The 19632-nt window shown below is 37.1% G+C and overlaps 1 protein-coding gene and 1 pseudogene across 47 annotated transcripts in view; one reads left to right on the top strand and one right to left on the bottom strand.

Moving 5' to 3' along the window:
• Positions 1-19632, top strand: part of ATXN2 (ataxin 2) — a 99666-nt gene that overhangs the window by 34184 nt on the left and 45850 nt on the right. For all 47 annotated transcript variants that reach the window (XM_060401201.1, XM_060401198.1, XM_060401197.1 and 44 more), the window contains exons 6-7: positions 16818-16942; positions 19125-19216. In XM_060401201.1, coding sequence (XP_060257184.1) covers positions 16818-16942; positions 19125-19216 — 217 coding nt within the window. The remainder of the gene's footprint in view (positions 1-16817; positions 16943-19124; positions 19217-19632) is intronic.
• On the bottom strand, positions 2736-5265 carry LOC106991680 (E3 SUMO-protein ligase NSE2-like; annotated as a pseudogene).

The raw sequence follows: 19632 nt of genomic DNA, 5'->3' as shown, positions 1-19632 counted from the left end.
ATCAGTTTGATACCACTTTTCTGCATTTTAAATGGGTAGACGGTTGAGGGTTTTTTTTTTTTTTTTTAAGAAATAATAGAAATGAGTGATGAGAACAAAACTAGTATTACATTATAGCTTCCTAAAAGAAGAGGGAGATTTATTTCCTTTGTGGGTTTTTATCTTGTAATAAATAGTACTGTCAAAATCTTAAATTGGCAATATATAACTAAAATTCAAGTGCCAATTCTATGTATTGGACTCTATGCTAAAGTATTTTATGTTCATTTTTTCATCTAATCATCATAGCTTCTTTCTGAAGTGGGTATGATTATTATCCACATGTTGTAGGTGAGGGAACTGAGACATGGATTTAATGAACTTGATGAAATGAGGACACAGACCCAAGTGCCATCTAACCCCAAGTCATATTCTTAAACATTGTCCTGTAGTGACATAAATTGTGTGTGTAATGTATTGTTTAGCTGAGCTGAATCAGAATTAATCTGAATTTACCTTAAAGAATTTCTCCACAAACAAAACCAAGAGTGGGGGAAAAAAACCTCAGGCAGTACAAATATGCACATTATTATACTGTTTGAAAATTCTTTTCATTTTAAAATCTTTGCCTTTATTTTTGGGGAAACTTTTAAAATTAGTAAGATGTGTGTGGCTTTTAAGTTTTTAATGCTAACTACATTGATTTTAATAAGGTTTGAGTTGTCTTTCATACACATGTTCAAGTGAATAATAGGCCTAGCAGTAATTGATATCAGGGTATAGTGAATAAGTTTCATCTGATCTCTTGAATGTTGTATATATACCAGTTTGATTTATGGGCAAAAGGAAGAACAACTTTGATCTTGCAGGCTGTTCCTTTTGTACAAGCATAACTAGAAGAGACCATCAAATTATCACTGGAGAATTAGTGTGTGTTTTATGTGAATTCCAGTGCAGACAGATCCTGGGATGCTGTCATTTTCCTTTTCTCATTTTGCATCTATTTTTAGCGCATTCAGTTGCCTTTGTATATGTCTACCTTGGAATTGGCATATTATTGCTACTTGATTTTTACATGGTTTTCCTGTCTTTCCAATATCCCTTTCTCATCTCTTTTTTCCCTCTTCTCATCTTACAGTTCCTTTATTCATTTTTTTTTTTCAAATTTAATACCCTAACTCAACTGTATTTTAGTTCTATGGCTTCTCTTCTACTTCCTTATTCCATTTTCATTTCCTTTGTACTGTTCTCAGCCTGTAGAACAGGGATCAGCAGACTTAAGGCTTATGGCCATATCAACTCATCAATAAATAATGTTTTATTGAAACACAGTTAGGCCTATTCGTTCATGCATTGTCTCTGGCTGCTTTAATGCTGCAGTGATAAAGTTGAATAATTGTATTAGAGACTATGTGACTTTGAAAACTAAAAAAAAAATTTACCATCTGCCCCTTTATAGGAAAAGTTTGCCAAGTCTAAAACCTAGATCATTTTCCCTACTGCATTTCAGTTGTTACGGTTATTCAGAAATACATATTGTACTGGCTTCAGCGAAATAAGACAATGTATTTTGTAGTAACACTCATCCTTTGACTCTCATCTAGTTCTGTGTAATTTCACATGATTTCTTATGTCAGGTTAGATTTAGTCTTAAGAATGACTTTTGCTTGCCAGCTCCTTTGTTACAATAAGTAAAAAATAATAAATGAGAAAATTGGTTATCTTGAATTCTTCTAATTACTATTCTGTATTCCTTTCTTACCCAGACTTCTTGACTCTCATTTTCTGCTGACTCTGCTTCCCATGTTTTCTTTTTTTTTAACCATTTATTTGGTTGTGTCCGATTTTGGTTGCAGCACATGGGCTCTTTCGTTGTGGTACATGGGCTTCTCTCTAGTTGGGGCATGTGGGCTCAGTAGTTGCAGTGTTTTGGGCTTAGTTGCCTGAAGCATGTGAAATCTTAGTTCCCTGACTGGGAATTAAACCTGGACTACGGCAGTGAAAATGCCAAATCCTGACCATTGGACCACTAGGGAATTCCTGTGTTCTTTGCTCACTGTTCTTATCACATGTAGTCACTTGTATACTCTCATAATATCAGCTACCAACCGCATACAAGCCTCCTCTCGAGTGTCTCCACATCATTTCCCTTATACCGTGTTGTATTATATTAAGATGTTTCTGTCTCCTCCATTATGCTTTGAGTTCCTTGTGTACTGTATGTTTTTCATCCTTGATGTCTAGTATAGTGTTCTGTCACACAGTATGGTCTCAATATAAATGTCTTTTGAATGAATGAAATTAGAGCCTTCACATACTTTTAAAGAAGCACTGTTTCATGCAAAGAACAGGAAACGTATAAATAGTCTTAATGTCTACAGCCAGGCAACGAATACTCTTTATGCTCTGGAATGTATTCATTGCTTTGCTAATTGCTATAGACAGTACAAAGAAATTCATATTCTTAGTCCCTTTTGAGAACTTAGGGATGCTGTATACCTTTACACAGAGACTTTTACATTTAATTCCATGTTATTTCCTAGGAAATTCATGTGCTCCATGTTAAGAAGCTCTGCTCTAGGCATTTTTAGAGTTAGAGATACCAAAGCATGTGAGAGAATTCAGGAAAAGTGGAAAGTTGATAATCAAAGTTTTATTTAAAATTATAGAACACTTAAAAATAAACAGTATAATAGGTTTGAATGTGTATTGGGACATAGAAGAATGCTTTCAAATATACTAAAACCTTTGATTTTTTACCCTAAAGTGTGCTACACAGCCAGTTGAAGTACTTGGACAAGCATCACTCTCTACAGATGACTGGGGTAGGAGGTAGGCTGTGGAGTTGCCTGCAGGGGTTTCCTAGTCAGATTGGCAGTGCTTTTCTTGTTGTGGCTCTCAGTCACCCTTCTCAGTACCTTATCCTGGCTGACATCAGACATTCTCACATCTGTGTGGCTACAGCCAATTTTCAGGCAACAGGGCTTTTTCTTCCTTTTGTGCTTAGACTCAATCATGCCAACAATGGCTGCTTCTTCATAGGTGTGGCCACGTGTTTTATTTTTCACTGGTTTCTTCATTTCCAAGTGTGTAGATGGGGCAGATAAAGTTGGTCTGACTTTGGGTCACAATCATATCTTCATCAGCTCCTTCTGTGCCATCATCCTGTCTGCTTGAAGACCATATTGCTTCTTTAGTTCTTTCAGCTGTTGTTTAAATTGTACAGATTTTTCATTATTTTGAAAGTCTACATCAGATTTCTTATTCTATAAAGCCAAAAACAACTTCACTAGTAAATTTAGATTGGATATTTTTTCTGGACATTGTTTTACATGGTTTATTGTACAGCCTTTAAATAATGGTTTAGTTCCCGATTCATCATTGCAAATTCAAACATTGTTTTATCCATACTGTACTCACTACTCACTTAAGTATAAGTTTCCATGAGATCCAAAGGAACGCTAGAAGCTATCCTTTCCAAAGCTGATGCAGGATTGAAAGTTTTTCAAGGAGGAGAGTGCAGATTCTCCACTCCTGAAGGATATAAAACCAGTTGAACCTGAACTTGAAGTGGAACTACCCCTGCATCTTGAAAGTATTACCTGGCTGCCCAATGTAGCTCCATCTGGCTGTGCTTGGACTTCCCACACCCAGACCCCAACTCCATCCTTAATTCCCTTCCCATGTCAGAAAGTTGAAATTGGTGGCATTAAATCCCAAATAAAGTTCAGAGACATAAAGACTTGTGTCTGTTGTAGTAGTTGGAGTAATTCGGGTTGTGAATGGGTGATGAGAGAACAGTGAGAAATAAAATTGTCTGGATTATTTTATTCTGGTGTTGCACTATTCTGTTTGTGTCTGATAGGGTGAGGTCCTCTGAATAACAGTGGAATCTTTTCTGAAGTGCATGACATTAGGAATGACATGTTAGTCTCAGGAAGAGGCAGGTCCCAGAGCAGCATATGGCCTGCAAAGCCTTAGATTCTGAGGAATCTAAATGTGTTTCCGGTTCATTCATGTCTGGCACGCCAGTGTGGTTGGCTGGCCACAGCCTTGCAGCTGAGTAGGTATCTTGGAGCAAGGAGTGCAGGAGGATCTGTAGCCGAGCAGCAGCTGCTAACATTGGACAGGCAGGCAGGCAACTCTAACACTGGGCAAGTGATGGGGATTGACAGCCTGCTTTTTTGGCGGGAGGATAGGCCCTGTGGTAGGTAGGCAGGTGGGGTGATAGAGGCAAGTGTTCTTATGGCTGTCTAGGAAGCTGATTGTCTTGGGCCTGTGGCCATTGGGAGTAGGTTTGTTTTTTGTTTATAAGGAAGTAGGTTTGTTTTTTGTTTTTAAGGAAGTAGGTTTTCTAAGTCAGTCCATGTTCTAATAGTCTTCTGTTAAAACTGTACCATTATAAGGTTTACTGCCTCAGCCTTGCTGTAGGCAAGTTAGAGAAGGATGTATGTCCATGCTGGGTCCAAGTAATAAATGGAAATGAATCAGCATTTACTGAGGCCAATATGGAGGTGGTACAGAAATTGAGATTAAAAAAACATATAGTGGGGTGATAGAGGCAAGTGGAAAACTTAATACATAGGGTAGTTTGAGGTACATAATAGGGAAGTATTGCATGTTATTTCTTTGTATGTCTTTGGAGCATACACAAAGTATCTGCTGTATTCTTCATGTTTATAACTCTTCTATATTCCTTGAAAAGAACCTACATACTGTTCTCCGTAGTGGCTGCACCAGTTGCATTCCCAGCAACTGTGTAGGAGGGCTCCCTTTTCTGCACACCCTCTCCAGCGTTCTTTATTGGTAGACTTTTTGATGATGGCCATTCTGACCAGTGTGAGGCGATTGCTCATTATAGTTTTGATTTGCATTTCTCTAGTAATTAGTGATGTTCAGCATCTTTGCATGCCTATTGACCATCTGTATGCCTTCTTTGGGAAAATGCCTATTATGGTCTCCGCCCATTTTTTGTTTGGTTATTTGTTTTTTTGATACTAAGTTGTGTTGAGCTACTTGTATATTTTGGAAATGCAGCCCTTGTCAATCTCATTGGAAATTTTTCCCTTCCTGTGGGTTGTCTTTTCGTTCTGCTTATGGTTTCCTTTGCTGTGCAAAAACTTAAAGGTTTGATTAGATTCCATTTGTTTATTTTTGCTTTTATTTATATTGCCTTGGGAGACTGACCTAAGAAAAACGTTGCTATGATTTATGTTAGAATGTTTTGCCTGTGTTCTTTCCTAGGAGTTTTATGATCTTATGTCTTACATTTAGTTTTTGAGCCATTTTGAGTTTAATTTTGTGTATGGTGTGAGGGAGTGTTCTAACTTCATTGATTTACATGCAGCTGTCCAGCTTTCCCAATACCACTTGCTGAGGAGACCAGCTTTTTTTTGTTGTATAGTCTTGCCTCCTTTGTTGAAGATTAATTAACTATAGATGTGTGGATTTATTTCTGAGTTCTCTATCATGTTCCATGAATTTATATGTCTCTTATTTGTGGCAGCAATCTCCTAGTAGGTAATTCAAACAAGTCCAAGACATTTTCAGGAAGACCATTTTCTTGATAGTATTGTGTGGAAGGCTAGAATACCCAGTTACTGTATGCTTTTAGTTTTGTTTTTTGTCGTGACCTGCACAGTATCAATGGAATCTTATGAATAGCAAATATATTAAAACTAGTAATAAAGCCAGGCAATGAAAGAATGTGGATGAATTGTCTCCACCTTTAATTTCTGTTCCATCTGACTGTAAATAGAAATTGATTGCTTTTTTTACCTAGATCAGACGTCACAAAGAGTTTTAAGGGAGCATATGCACTTAAACAGTTCTTCTAATTTATATTAGAGAAGAACAGTCTGAATCTGTAAAATATTTTATATATCTGCCAAGGACACAGAATGGTGTTTGTATAGATGTTTAAGAATTGGAATTAGCTTTCTCTTAACCTATTTCCAAACACTTTTGTTATAGGCTTAAGAGTTAGTTGTTGTAAAACAACTACTGTATTGCCTAATAGTATTGGAAATACAGTTCCCACATTTTGTTTTTTAATTCTTGAATATTTCTGAATTTATATGGGATTTTTTTCTGCTTCATTTTCTACAAAAGCCCTTTCTTTCCCTTTTCCTTTCTCTTTAACTTTTGAGATGAAAATAGTACCTTTTATTTTTAAAAACTGCTCAAACACAATTAGATCATTTCATTCTTTTGGATGGCACAGACTAAAGGTTCTGTTCACCCCTCAGAATGGAGTTCTGAACCAGGGCTAATGGGGAAGCTGAAAATAAAGTGTTCACCTCTGGATATCACTGCACCACGTGTACCTTTCTATTGAGGTTTTTGTTAGAATTTATCTTCTCTCTTTTGGAGATAGTGTTATCTCTGATTTCTATCAATTAGAAATGTAACATTCTGTGGGATCTAACACTTTTAAATACAGCAAGCCTCACAAAGTTGCCTTCCATTTTTCCCTTGTTCTTCTGTAAGTTACATTAACCTGGATTTGCTGTAGAATTTGGTGTGCATTTGGTCCTATGGAGTCTTGACTACTGATCTTCATTCAGATCTTTCAAAGGAATCTGGTTTGTAGGTTTAAATTTTTTTTCCCTAATAACTTGGTTGATATTTTGAAGTCAGATATCCTCAGTTCAACTTAATTTAGCTAATTTAATGTTTTAAGAAAATTACTTTTCAAATTTAAATTCCTAATTATAGTGCCTTTTATGTTATATAATGGGTCTAGTAAAACTGGGAGAAGGCAATGGCACCCCACTCCAGTACTCTTGCCTGGAGAATCCCATGGACGGAGGAGCCTGGTAGGCTGCAGTCCATGGGGTTGCTAAGAATCAGACACGACTGAGCAACCTCACTTTGACTTTTCACTCTCATGCATTGGAGAAGGAAATGGCAACCTTCTCCAGTATTCTTGCCTAGAGAATCCCAGGGATGGGGGAGCCTGGTGGGCTGCCGTCTATGGGGTTGCACAGAGTTGGACATGACTGAAGCGACTTAGCAGCAGCAGTAAAACTGAGATGAAATATTTTATCTTAAAAATATTTTGCCGGAGTTTTAACTAGGGAATCCCAATTTTTTCATGTCACAAGCAGTTTATTAGTAGGGAAAATAAGAAATACTACTTATTCATTTATGGCTACACTGAACAGCATGTGGGATCTTAGTTGCCCAACCAGGGATTGATCCCATACCCCTTACAGTGGAAGCCAGAGTCTTAACCACTGGACCACCAGGGAAGTCACCAGAACTTAATATTTAGTAGGATGTATTTTCTCTCAGGGATATTTATCTCATTTTATCATAGTATGATAAAATTTAATAATTCATTTTGTATAGGAAGAATATGAGGTTTCTTCATTATTGATGCAGTCTGGTGCAAGCTGGTGCTGCCTAAATGAGCTACTGGGTCCAAGTACTTTATTCAGACTTGTGTATATTGTATATCGTATTGTATATCAAGTATATTGCAATATCTAAAGGATTTGTATGGTTGTTTATTGTGGAAGCCCTGTTGTCCTGTGCATGTTGTGAATGGTGTACTGATTGAGATGTCTGTCCTTTTTTTAGTCATATTCTAGGCTTTTCTGTTGGTCTCCTTCAGAAGAACAGAAACTTAAATTAATTTGCAAATTATATTTTTAACAAGAATAGAACTTTGGTATTTGCTTTTCTGCATCAGTTTATTCTTTCCAGACTTTGGTCAAAGGGGTATCTGGGTCAGATCTCAGAAAAGAACAAAAGAAAATGCTTTGGGTGGTTTGGTTTGATTCTAACTAGAAAACCATAGAATCTCTTTTAAGATTTTTAATTTTTTTGCACAAGGAGTGATGTTTAGATTGAAAAACTCTTTACTGTTTAGTTAAAAACTCTTAACTTTATATACTTTACTTTTCCTTGGAGGTGCTTGTTGCTCAGGAAGGAACTTTTTCAGGGGGTTACTGTGTTTCTTCAGTTCAGTTCAGTCGCTCAGTCGTGTCTGACTCTTTGTGACCCCATGAATCGCAGCAGGCCAGGCCTCCCTGTCCATCACCATCTCCCGGAGTTCACTCAGACTCACATCTATCGAGTCAGTGGTGCCATCCAGCCATCTCATCCTCTGTCATCCCCTTCTCCTCCTGCCCCCAATCCCTCCCAGCATCAAAGTCTTTTCCAATGAGTCAACTCGTCGCATGAAGTGGCCAAAGTACTGGAGTTTCAGCTTTAGCATCATTCCTTCCAAAGAAATCCCAGGCTTGAGCTCCTTCAGAATGGACTGGTTGGATCTCCTTGCAGTCAAAGGGACTCGCAAGAGTCTTCTCCAACACCACAGTTCAAAAGCATCAATTCTTTGGCCCTCAGCCTTCTTCACAGTCCAACTCTCACATCCATACATGACCACAGGAAAAACCGTAGCCTTGACTAGACGAACCTTAGTTGGCAAGGTAATGTCTCTGCTTTTGAATATACTATCTAGGTTGGTCATAGCTCATTAATGCTGCTTTTCCTCTCCTGTATTTGCACTTTTGAAGTTGATATCTTTGAGCTCTCTTGCCTACTTAAGCTATTCTGATAGTCTCCACCTCGGTTCTCTTGGTAAGGCATTGTCGTTTCTTCTTGAGTGGTGAATTTTCTTTGAGTTATAGGACTCAGAAACTTTTTATGAAGATCACAGTCAAAATAACTATTGCTCTAGGCTATATAATTTTGTTGTCAGACATATCATCCTGTGTTAAAAAATCTACAGTGACCACTGTTGCTTATAGAAGAAAGTTGAGATGCCATACCTTGGCATTCAGGGCCGTCTTCAATGAAACTTTTCTTTTTCAACCTCACCTCTCATTATTCCCCAGTATTAATTTGCTTCTTGACCTAAGTGGCATTTTCTACATGCTGCTGCTAAGTCGCTTCAGTCATGTCTGACTCTGTGCGACCCCATAGACGGCAGCCCACCAGGCTCCCCCGTCCCTTGGATTCTCCAGGCAAGAACACTGGAGTGGGTTGCCATTTCCTTCTCCAATGCATAGAAGTGAAAAGTGAAAGTGAAGTTGCTTAGTCGTGTCCAACTCTTAACGACCCCATGGACTGCAGCCCACCAGGCCCTCCGTCCATGGGATTTTCCAGGCAAGAGTACTGGAGTGGGGTGCCATTGCCTTCTCTTTCTGTATGCTAGCCATTCATATCTTCATCTTTGAGCTCAGTTATCTCACTGCTGGATTTATTCTCCACTCTGAATACCTTTCTTCCTAACTAGAATTTTAGATACTTCTTCAAGACCAAGCTCAAATCTCCTTTCCTCTTCGGAGTCTTCCGTGCCCTTCCTGGTCACCGTGGTTGTCTTTTTTATTGCCTATGGCAGTGACGTCTATACTTTTAATTTTATTTTCAGCACAGAGTAGTTTGCTCCCCCCCTGTTCCCAAGGAAATCTCATGCTGAGTCCCACTTACAACGTAGTGGTCTGGGAGGGGATTGACTCTTTTGCTGTCTGCTGAGATACCTGTAAGAAATTGGATTTCATGGAGCACAGTTGGAGAATCAGTTGTCTTACATCATGTACTGAATACTCAGCTTTACAAAGTAGTGTATTTTGTCCCTCTCAAAGCATTATAACTTTCTGGAGTTTAGAAATCATGTTTATAGAACCTAGGGATGTGTATGCCCTGTTGTATCTTAGCATAATGCCTTACAGATCCATAATAGGTATTCAACATACACTTATTCTTTCAACTGATATTTTTAAAGTTTTATATATTTTTATACACACTACACCCAAACCAGGGAAAAACTAGTAGGTTTTGTTTTTCTTACATAGACATTAACTGGTAACTATCATTCATTTCCAGGAAACTCAAGAAAGCAGTTATCCCTAGCCAAACTAAAAGCAACTTTCCTATAACATAACTTACTCAGAGTATATTTTTCTGACAAAACGTTACTTCTGGTAGGCATTTTAATACCCTTTTGAAATACAGAAAACAAAATCCCAAGTTTTTCTTTGAAAACAAGGCCCAGATGATTCTGGTACAAGTGAGAAAAGTTAGAAGCATAGGTGAAGGAGTAAAGTATTAAAACATGCATGTGGGCTATTTTGAAAGTCTTTTAAAATAATTAAGTTGTGTTAGTTGCTGTATATGTTAGAAATGTATACATAGTTGAATATAAATATCAATGTATGTAATATTGATTTTTTTAAAATTTAAATTTGTATCTGTGAAGAATAGTATGAAATCAACTTTGGTTCAATTTGAAATCATATGGTTAAAAGGTACCACACCTTAGAGATTCACAAATTTTTGTGTTAACCAGGGTAAAAATGAAGCCCTTTCTATTTTTGGGTCACGAACTCATTTTCTTTGTTCAAGTGCCCTGGAGGCAAAGATATAATTAGGTAGTTCTCAGTTTGGAAAAATGACATTCATTTCTACCAAGGTAAGAAATTATTTTAAGAATTATTCAGAATTTTGAATAAAATGCAGGGTACAGGTGTTTGGCCTGTTGTTCTTGGTTAATTTTGCTGTATTGGTCCATCCTGTTCTGTGGAATGTTGTTAGGTGTTTGCTTGCCAATGTGTTCACCTGTATTGTTACGTCTCCATCTTATAGAAAGTCATGGTTTTGTCACTGTTGGCTTTTATTTTATCTGCACAAAAGACTTGTGTCCTGTGGCATGTGGGATCTTAGTTCCCAACCAGAGATGGAACATGCACGCCCTGCAGTGGCAGCGCAGTGTCCTAATCACTGAGCTGTCAGGGAAGTCCCTCCGAAGATTAAAGCTTTTAAAGACAGATGTTTGATTGAGAATTTTAGCTGCTGAGACAAGAACAGATCATAAGCATGGAAGCCTCTGTTGTCTGTTTGAGGTTGAGAGGGTGGGAAGGGTGCTGCAGAGACAGATCCTAGTTTCCTGTCCAGACCCTATCACATGTGAAGTCAGGATGGGCTTGTGTTTTGTTTCGAATGTTTTATAGTATTAGTTCTTCCTGATTGATTCTCTCCTTACGTTTCTTTTTAAAGTTGAGATTTAACTGACCTCAGTGGATTTAACTTCAAAGACTTGAATTTTTTGGTTCTTTAATTCCTGTCACATGGTATATCAAATAAACCACTTCCAACATTTTAATTGGACTTCCCTGGTGGTGCAGAGGTTAAAGCGTCTGCCTGCAATGTGGGAGACCTGGGTTCGATCCCTGGGTCGGGAAGATCCCCTAGAGAAGGAAATGGCAACCCACTCCAGTATTCTTGGCCTGGAGAATCCTATGGACGGAGGAGCTTGGTGGGCTACAGTCCGCAGGTCGCATAGAGTCGGACACAACTGAGTGACTTCACTTTCACTTTACTTTCACTTTCAACATTTTAATTGTTAAATAGTTCTGCTTAATAGGCCCAAAATTATGATTAGAAAATAGTTGTGGATATTCAGAATGACATTATCCACTTCTGCATTTTTTCTGATTTATAGGCAAGTGCTGTTGTGTGATTTATTCTGTAATATAACTTGATATTTAGAACAGAAGGGTATATACACTTGGAATGCGTTTACATTTCACATAGTTTTGTGACTTAGACCCTTATATCTTCAGATATTAGTTTGCAAGTGGTAGATTTTGAAAAATTTATTTTCAGGTTAATCATTTGGAACAGAACACTATTCCTGTGAAAATTTAGCTCTGTTACTTAAATACTGTTTATTTCCATCTTATTTTCGCAACCTGCTTTCATGACTTTCTCATCACTCGTAACTGCTTCTCTTCCAAAATCTACTCCTCTTGACTATGGCCACCTTCACAGTTACACCTACTTCTTTTTTTCTTGCCCCTCACAAGGTTCTCTGACCCTTCCCTGGCCTTCTATTTTTAAACTCTCTACTCCTTTAATTAGGAAAAGGAATGTGACTAGGAAGATACCTTTGTGGTGCTGGTTAGTTAGGAATGTAGAGTTTCTAGCTCTTGCCAGAGCTTAGGCTCTGCCAGCCCCTTTTCTAACCTGTTTCTGCAACCTGATGACTACCCCCTGCAGTTCCTTACTCTGTGTACCTCATTTCCTTTATCCAGAGCAGAATACTTTTTTTTTTTCCCCCTGCTTTTAAGAACACATAGCCAGTGTTCTTAACCTGGTTCCATGGATTCCCCATGGTTCACGAAGATTCAGAGCATTCATGAACTTGGATAGAAAAAAATACTACATCTTTATTTTCATTAAATTTTTATTGGAATTTAGTGTTTCCTTCCATTATTAATGTAGACAACAAACCACTGCATTATCTGTGACTTCAGCACCTATAGAATTCAGTTAATTTCATACCACTTGTATAGATTTGAATATTTTTATACTTATTGCCTCTAAAATTATAGTAGGTATTAGATTTGCCGTTAGATCCGTTTAACGCATCAGTAAAGAAGTATATGTATTAACTGTGGCACAGATTGGGTTTTTCAGATTTTGATAACTGCATTTCATTATATTGCATTACGACCCCATGGACTGTAGCCTGCCAGCCTCCTCTGTCCATGGGGATTCTCCAAGCAAGAATACTGGAGTGGGTTGCCATGCCCTCCTCCAGAGGATCTTCCCAACTCAGGGATCAAACCCAGGTCTCCCACATTGCAGGCAGATTCTTTACCATCTGAGCCATCAGGGAAACATCATTATAATTGGTCTCCTATAGTTTTCTATGTATTTTTTGCATTTATGTTTGTAAGCTCCCCTGTATGCTGAAGGGGTCCATAGATCAAAGAATAAAGGTTAAGAATTCACTAATCTAGAGACTCCCTGGGTCCCATTTCTCTGCAATCTTCTCTTTTTTCTCTCTCTTGCCTAGGACAATGCCTCCGCTTGTCCCCTTGCTTTTGTTGTTCTGTTCCACACACCCTGAGCCCTGACTGTGTTCACTATGCCCATCTTTTTTGTTTATCCTTTTCTTTAATACTGTGTTTTTTAATAGCTGTATAATAAAATTCATGATTTAGCGTATATTCATAGTATAAATACTCATACAGAACAGAAGAGTATAAAACAAAAATGTAATCTTCTGGCCTCAAATTCCATTTCCCCTGGGGAAACCCTTGGATTTGTGTACAGTTCAGAAAAATATTACTTTTTATGTTACTCTAGTCTGTATTGAGCCTCCAAGATGGTCAGTGGTAAAGAATCCACCTGCCAGTGCAGCAGATGTAGGAGATGTGGGTTCGATCCCTGGGTCAAGAAGATCCCCTGGAGAAGGAAATGGCAACCCACTCCAGTATTGTCCGGAAAATTTGTGGACAGAGAAGCCTGGTGGGCTACAGTCTATGGGGTCGCAAAGAGTTGGACACGACTTAGGACAAATGCATGCTGATCTGTATTAGAATGCCTTTTGAAGTGAAAGTTGCTAGGATAGCACCCACTGTAACTGATGCTCTGTTGTGTATAGATTGGTCCATATGAAACTCATAAGTATATGATGAGTTGTTGAAAAAGGTCACAGTGTTAATAATTGATCTATTGGAACAATATCATTGAAATGTTTTTAATCTGGAATTTTAGTGTTTGAAGAAAAGCAGATTTAATTGAGAGATGACATGAGTAGCTGAGGATTTTGGTGAAGGCTTCTCTGAAAGCACATTTGAGGGCTTCTGATGTCAAGTCTGATAATGGTTTTTTAATTTCATCTAGTTTTATGTCATTTTGTAGTTTTATTTAAATTTATTTTCGTTAACTTAAAATAAGTGTTACTTTTTCGCTACTTTTCTGGCCATTTAAAAAATTCTCAGGCAACTTTGATTTTTCAGAGTCATAATTGACTGAGATAGAGGGAAAAAGTTGAGCAGAGCTCATTTCCTGGGCATGGGACTGAGGAATAGAGGCTGCACATTGGTTGAGACATTTCTTTCTGATCACCACCAGGTGGCACCACTGGCTCAGAAAAAGAAGGGAACATTTGGAGGCAGGGAGAGTAGCCTTTTCTATCTCCCCTTTCCCTAAATTGGATGCCATCAGGCAGGGAATGAAGCACATCTTTGTCATCTTTTATTATCTCATCTCATCCCTTTTATTCGTTTCTTTTTATGCCTGTAGTTCTTTCAGAAACAGGTTAACATTTTTCTCACAGACACATTGTCTTGCATCTTGCCTTTTTTTTTTTTTTTTTTTTGCATCTTGCTTTTTTTAATGCTTTTGCTTCTTACCATAGAGGACAATGGGAAATTAATAGACTGATTTTATGGCATTGCAAAATTTGCACAATTGTAATTATATTATAGCTAATTGATTTTTTGAATTTTGCAGAAATCCTAGCACTAACATTGTTCTTTTCAAAAATCCAAATGCAGCTATTAATAAAATAACTATTCAGGACTTAACAGTAGTGGATATTGGTAAGAATATAGAATGAATACCCAGGTCTGGCCTCCTTCTAACTAATGATAGAAAGTTGACCTGAAGTACAGTGTTTATTAATATGACCAGGCTTTCTCCTGCCGTCTTGACACTATAGCCTCATTTTGCTGATTCTCCATCTTACACACCTTTCCCTAAAATATTTACTCATGTTTATACAGAGACTTTTTCTTTGGGAGAAATGTTTGAATCAAGGAATATCATTCCTTACCAATACAAACATACTTTTGTGTTTTCCCTCCCACACCTTTTCTGTCCTGAAAGAAAAATGGGATGCTAAGAACCACTGTGTGAACAGTTAATTCATTTATAAGGTTGATTTAAGATAAAAATTAGCATTTTTTTAAAGATAGGTAGTTTAATAATGGCCTCAATACAACCTAAATTGTAATTAGCAGAGTAAAACTTGGTTCAGTGGAGTTTTTAGACTCTTGCTTTTTCACATTGGTTCCCTCTTCAAGGATCCTTTGTGGTTTTGTTTAAAATAATACCAGTAGAAGTATATTTAAGCTGTTTGTATTGTATATTTCATTTTTTCAATTTGAGGACTGCTGACTCAGTCCTTAGTCTTTTCTAAATACTTTGACACACACACACACCCTGCAATAACAATAAGTCCATTTATGTAGATCTGTTTCTGCTTTTTTTTTTTTTAACCTTTTGTTGTTCTGGGTTTTAATTTCTAGAATAAAAAGGTATTGTCTTTAATTCTGGGTTTCCATCTGAGTAAATGCCTTATTTATTTAAATATATGCTTTTCAACATCTAGTGTGATTAAAACATTAACAGGCTCTTAAATGAGACTTAATCCCCTTGCTGCTTGTATGACTGATATGTGATTTTTACGTAGTCTTAGTTTTTTGTTCTAATTTTGTGAGAATTAAAATAGGGAATTTTAGCCACCTATTGTTAGTTATTGTTTGATGTTTTTCTTGGAGCATTTCACATTCTTGAAAATACTCTAAGGCAAAATTAATTTTACCAAGAATTTGCGTAACTTTAAGGTGACATAGCATAGAACCTCAAATTTGTAGGGTCTTTCAGTGACTTACAGCTGAGGATGGTATTGTGAAAATAATATCAGTCTGTTAGAATCCCTAAGAGAACTTTCCCAAAATGCAGTCATCTTCCAATGAGTGCTGATCCCACTCTCAACCGAGACCTGCTGCTTTGGGAATCCCCCTTGGCGTGCTCTTGGCTTGTATAATTGCTGGCAGCAGAAGCCATAATGCCTGATAGGGCTGGTAGCTAAGCCCATATGTGCAATTAAACTTTTATTCTCTAGTGTGCGTGAACACACACCCACATGCACTTATCCACCCCTAGTTTGAGATGAGAGGAGGTAAGAGCTAGCTAGACTTAGAGTGCCGTGCCGGCTCAAGTTTCTCATTTCACTGTCGCCGTGCCCATTGGGTAGCCAGTGACATTTATAGAAACAGTACCAAATCAAAAATCCCCCTGGAATTGTCTCTTTTGAAAAAGACATGAGTGTTGATTTTTTTGACTGGCTGTGCCAGAGTACTGGCTCCCAGAAGTATTACTCCACAGCCTTGTGGTGGGGGATACCCTTTAGGCCGAGACATCTAAATGTAAGCTTGTATCTCCAAAGCATTTTCTAACGCTGTCATTGCCCAAGTAGACTTTTATTTAGCTGAGTCCTGGCTTTGAACTGGAGAAACATTTTCTTTGCTGGACAGCAGCCATGGGATAGACAGATCCTGCCAGTGAGCATACAGATGCCATGCCATGCTGCTCTCACAAGCTAGTGCTCCTCAGTAACATTAGCAGAAGAGGAGAAACGATAGATAGATTAGGTGAGAAAGTGTTGACAGAAAGTCTTGGTAGGCCTTTCTGAGGACAGGTAACACAGTGGGACCTGTACTTTGTAACAGAGTGGCTATGGGGAAATACAGTTCTGTGTGGAGATGAGTCACTTAGAATGACTTTCATTATTAATGGCAAGGGTACGTTAGAATATTGACCCCTGCATGTAAACATGGAGTTGGAAAGTTAAAAGATCTGCATATGTTTGGCTGCAGCAGCTCTGAGTGCATATCTAATTAATGTGTCACTTAAACATGAGAGATCTTGTTTTAGATGAATTCGTAGAAAATTTCTGAATCAATTCTGAAACACAAACTAATAATTTTTTAATACATTTAAATATATTTTTATGACTTGTGTGAATACATTATAACACTTCATGTGGCTTAAAATTGTATGTGTAAAACATACCTTCCTCTAGTAGTCATCTACAGTGCCACTTACTGAATCAAGTTAAGTGTTTTGAACATAAAAGCATTAGAAGCATTACACAGCTGAAGGCATACTATTAATGAATGCTATTTTTTCTGTATTAGAAAGTCACTTTTCATAATAATTTTTTAGCATTTTTGTTGATAATTCATGTGTGTATTCTTGTAGCTCAGTGTCTGGTTGTATGATCTTTCATCCAAAACCATCCTTTGCAGATGCTTTTACTGACTCTGCTATCAGTGCTAAAGTGAATGGTGAACACAAAGAGAAGGACCTGGAGCCCTGGGATGCAGGTGAACTCACTACCAATGACGAACTGGAGGCTTTGGAAAATGATGTTGTAAGCAAAATCTTTTTAATTAGTAACAGTATGGTCCTGTGATACAGTATGACATCCTATCACTTGGTTTTAAGTATGTTGTTGTGACTGTATTTAAATTAGCTGTTTTATTGTGTAGAGACTTCACCCTAGGCAGTATATACAGAAAAATGTTTCTTGGGGATGCATATGAACTATTTGTATGTCTTTAAAGTGAATCCTAATATAAACAACTTAAAAATTTAGATTAGAAACCATGGGAAACTAGAAATGCCTGCATATTTAGTTTTGAATGCCCTGCAGAATGGGGCAGTCTGAGGAAAATGGTGACTTGTTTGTTGTCTTTACCAAGAAGTGATGTAAAAGTGTGACTTTTAGGATTCTTGTCTGTCAAAGAGGTATTCATTATTAAGCTATATCATTAGGTTACATTAGAATTACAGCAAAAAGTAAGTTTCTTTATCTTAAAATTAGGAGAAAAAGGCTATTGCCAAAAGCCTCTTGACATATTATTTTTACTTTTCCGATAACACATCATTTGTAAATCAACACTTAATAATGACTTTGTCATTAGGATTCTTTAAATTCTGTTTCTAAACGCTGGAGATACAAGCGAAGTGTCTTGCCAAAAATGAGTGTTTAGGCAATAAAATTTGAATGAGATGAATCTTTCATTGAATCTTACAGGGAAATCTTATTTAACAAACCTGTATTTGATGTTAAAGTCATTGTCCAGTTGTAAAACTGGAAATTCATAGACAACATACAGTAGTTTCCAAACTTTTTAAACAACCACATATAACTTAATGTGAAGTTTCTCAGGTTTGTGTAGCACATCACCTCTGGAGGATAAAGAGAAGCAGGCATTCTCTGTCTCTTTTTTAAAAATTGATAGTGAAGCAGTTGAATTGATAGATACCTTCTAGAGCACATTCTGGCAATGTTTTCAAAATTTAAAACTTACAGTTTGGTTCAGCAATTCTGTCTCTGTGAATGTGTTCATAAGACATTCAAATAATTATATTAGGATGTTTTTCACATCATTTTTTTCTAATAGTGAAAAATAGGAAATATCCTAAGTGTCTGTCAGTAGGACATGGGTGATGTATTATACCTCCATTCAGTTGAAGTAGTATATGTCCATTTGAAAGAAAGGTGTTCTGGGAAGATACCTAAAACTTATTAAAACAAAAAGCAAGCTTTAGAACAAGAAAATCCTATTTGAATGTCTATAAAAGAGAGCTGATGATAATAATCACATTCTTACATATGCACAAAGAGTGTCTGGAGCTATGCCCAAGAAGTTGTTAATGGTGGTTATCTGTACACACTGGGATTGGCAGTTTTACTTTTCGCTGGATATGTTTCTGCACACTTAAAATTTTTTACATGGAGCATATACTAAAAGCATATTTCAGAGTGTCTATAGGTAACTAATTTCCTGCTCCCATATATTAGGTTGAAGTAGTTGATTGAGTGGTAGATTTGTATTACAGTTCTATCTGAAGTAGCACAGAAGGAGCCACAGTTGATGGGTGATCTTAGAGGCAAGCTTTTGTCCTGAAATTGCCATCGACATTGCTCAGATGATTCTGTGCCCTCTGCTGACATGGATAATGATTATGTGCTGTGTTTTACCGCTTTTTATCAATTGGACCTGATGATCAGTTCACTCAAAGAGGTTTCAGGTAAAATACCTTGTAGAAAGATCACTGTAAGGAGTAGGAAAAGGAGAGAACCCTGATCTGAGACTCATATTTTATGAAGTAACTAAAATGTTCTGAACTTACAACATCTCAAATAACTGTTTCAAACATAGTTGAACCTTGAACAACACAGGTTTGAACCGTGCTGGTCCATTTATACACTTAGGTTTTGTAATAGTAAATACTGTAGTACTGCACAATTCAAGGTTGGTTGAATCTACAGGTTTTGCACTTGTGCAGGGAGTTGGTACACCTGACACCCCACCCCCTGAATTGTTCAAAGTTTAGCTGTAGTTATTTACCAACTTGTAGGAGCTGATGTGTAGAAGAGAAGTTTTTCCTTAAGACATTTTTAAAGCAAATTTTTGCCTGTTATTTACTTTTGCTAGGTTTTGCTTGAATAGTATGATAGATAATTGTTAATGTAGATCTTGATTATAACTGCATTAAAGACAAATACTTTGTTATTTTGAAAAATGAGTTTTGTTCTCTTCTAGTCTAATGGATGGGATCCCAACGATATGTTTCGATATAATGAAGAAAATTATGGTGTAGTGTCTACATACGATAGCAGTCTGTCTTCATATACGTAAGTTTTTAAAGCTTGCTTTTGTTTTAGTGCATTTGCCTTTGATTTTCATTAGCTTAAATTATGTTGAATAAATGTTTCTGTTGGACTTTCATTTTTTACTTGTTTTATTTTTTAATATTTATTTATTTGGCTGCTCAAGGTCTTAGTTGCAGCAATTGGGATCTAGTTCCCTGACCAGGGATCGAACCCAGGTCGCCTGCTTTGGGAGCATGGAGTTTTAGCCACTGGACCACTAGTGAAGTCTTCTGTTGGATTTTAAGTTAAACAATTATGTGACTAAATTACTGTTACTTCTTACACTGATAAATTCCCATTAAAATAGGGATTAAATGTAGCTTATTTATACTCTGATTTTTTGTTCTAAATAGATTTTGTTTTATTTTTGCACTGTAAAAACTAAATTGACAAATGCA

Source organism: Ovis aries, chromosome 17 (assembly GCF_016772045.2).
Source record: "Ovis aries strain OAR_USU_Benz2616 breed Rambouillet chromosome 17, ARS-UI_Ramb_v3.0, whole genome shotgun sequence".
Taxonomy (NCBI): domain Eukaryota; kingdom Metazoa; phylum Chordata; class Mammalia; order Artiodactyla; family Bovidae; genus Ovis; species Ovis aries.
The sequence above is the reverse complement of the archived record's forward strand: the minus strand, read 5'-3'. Positions and strand labels throughout refer to the sequence as shown.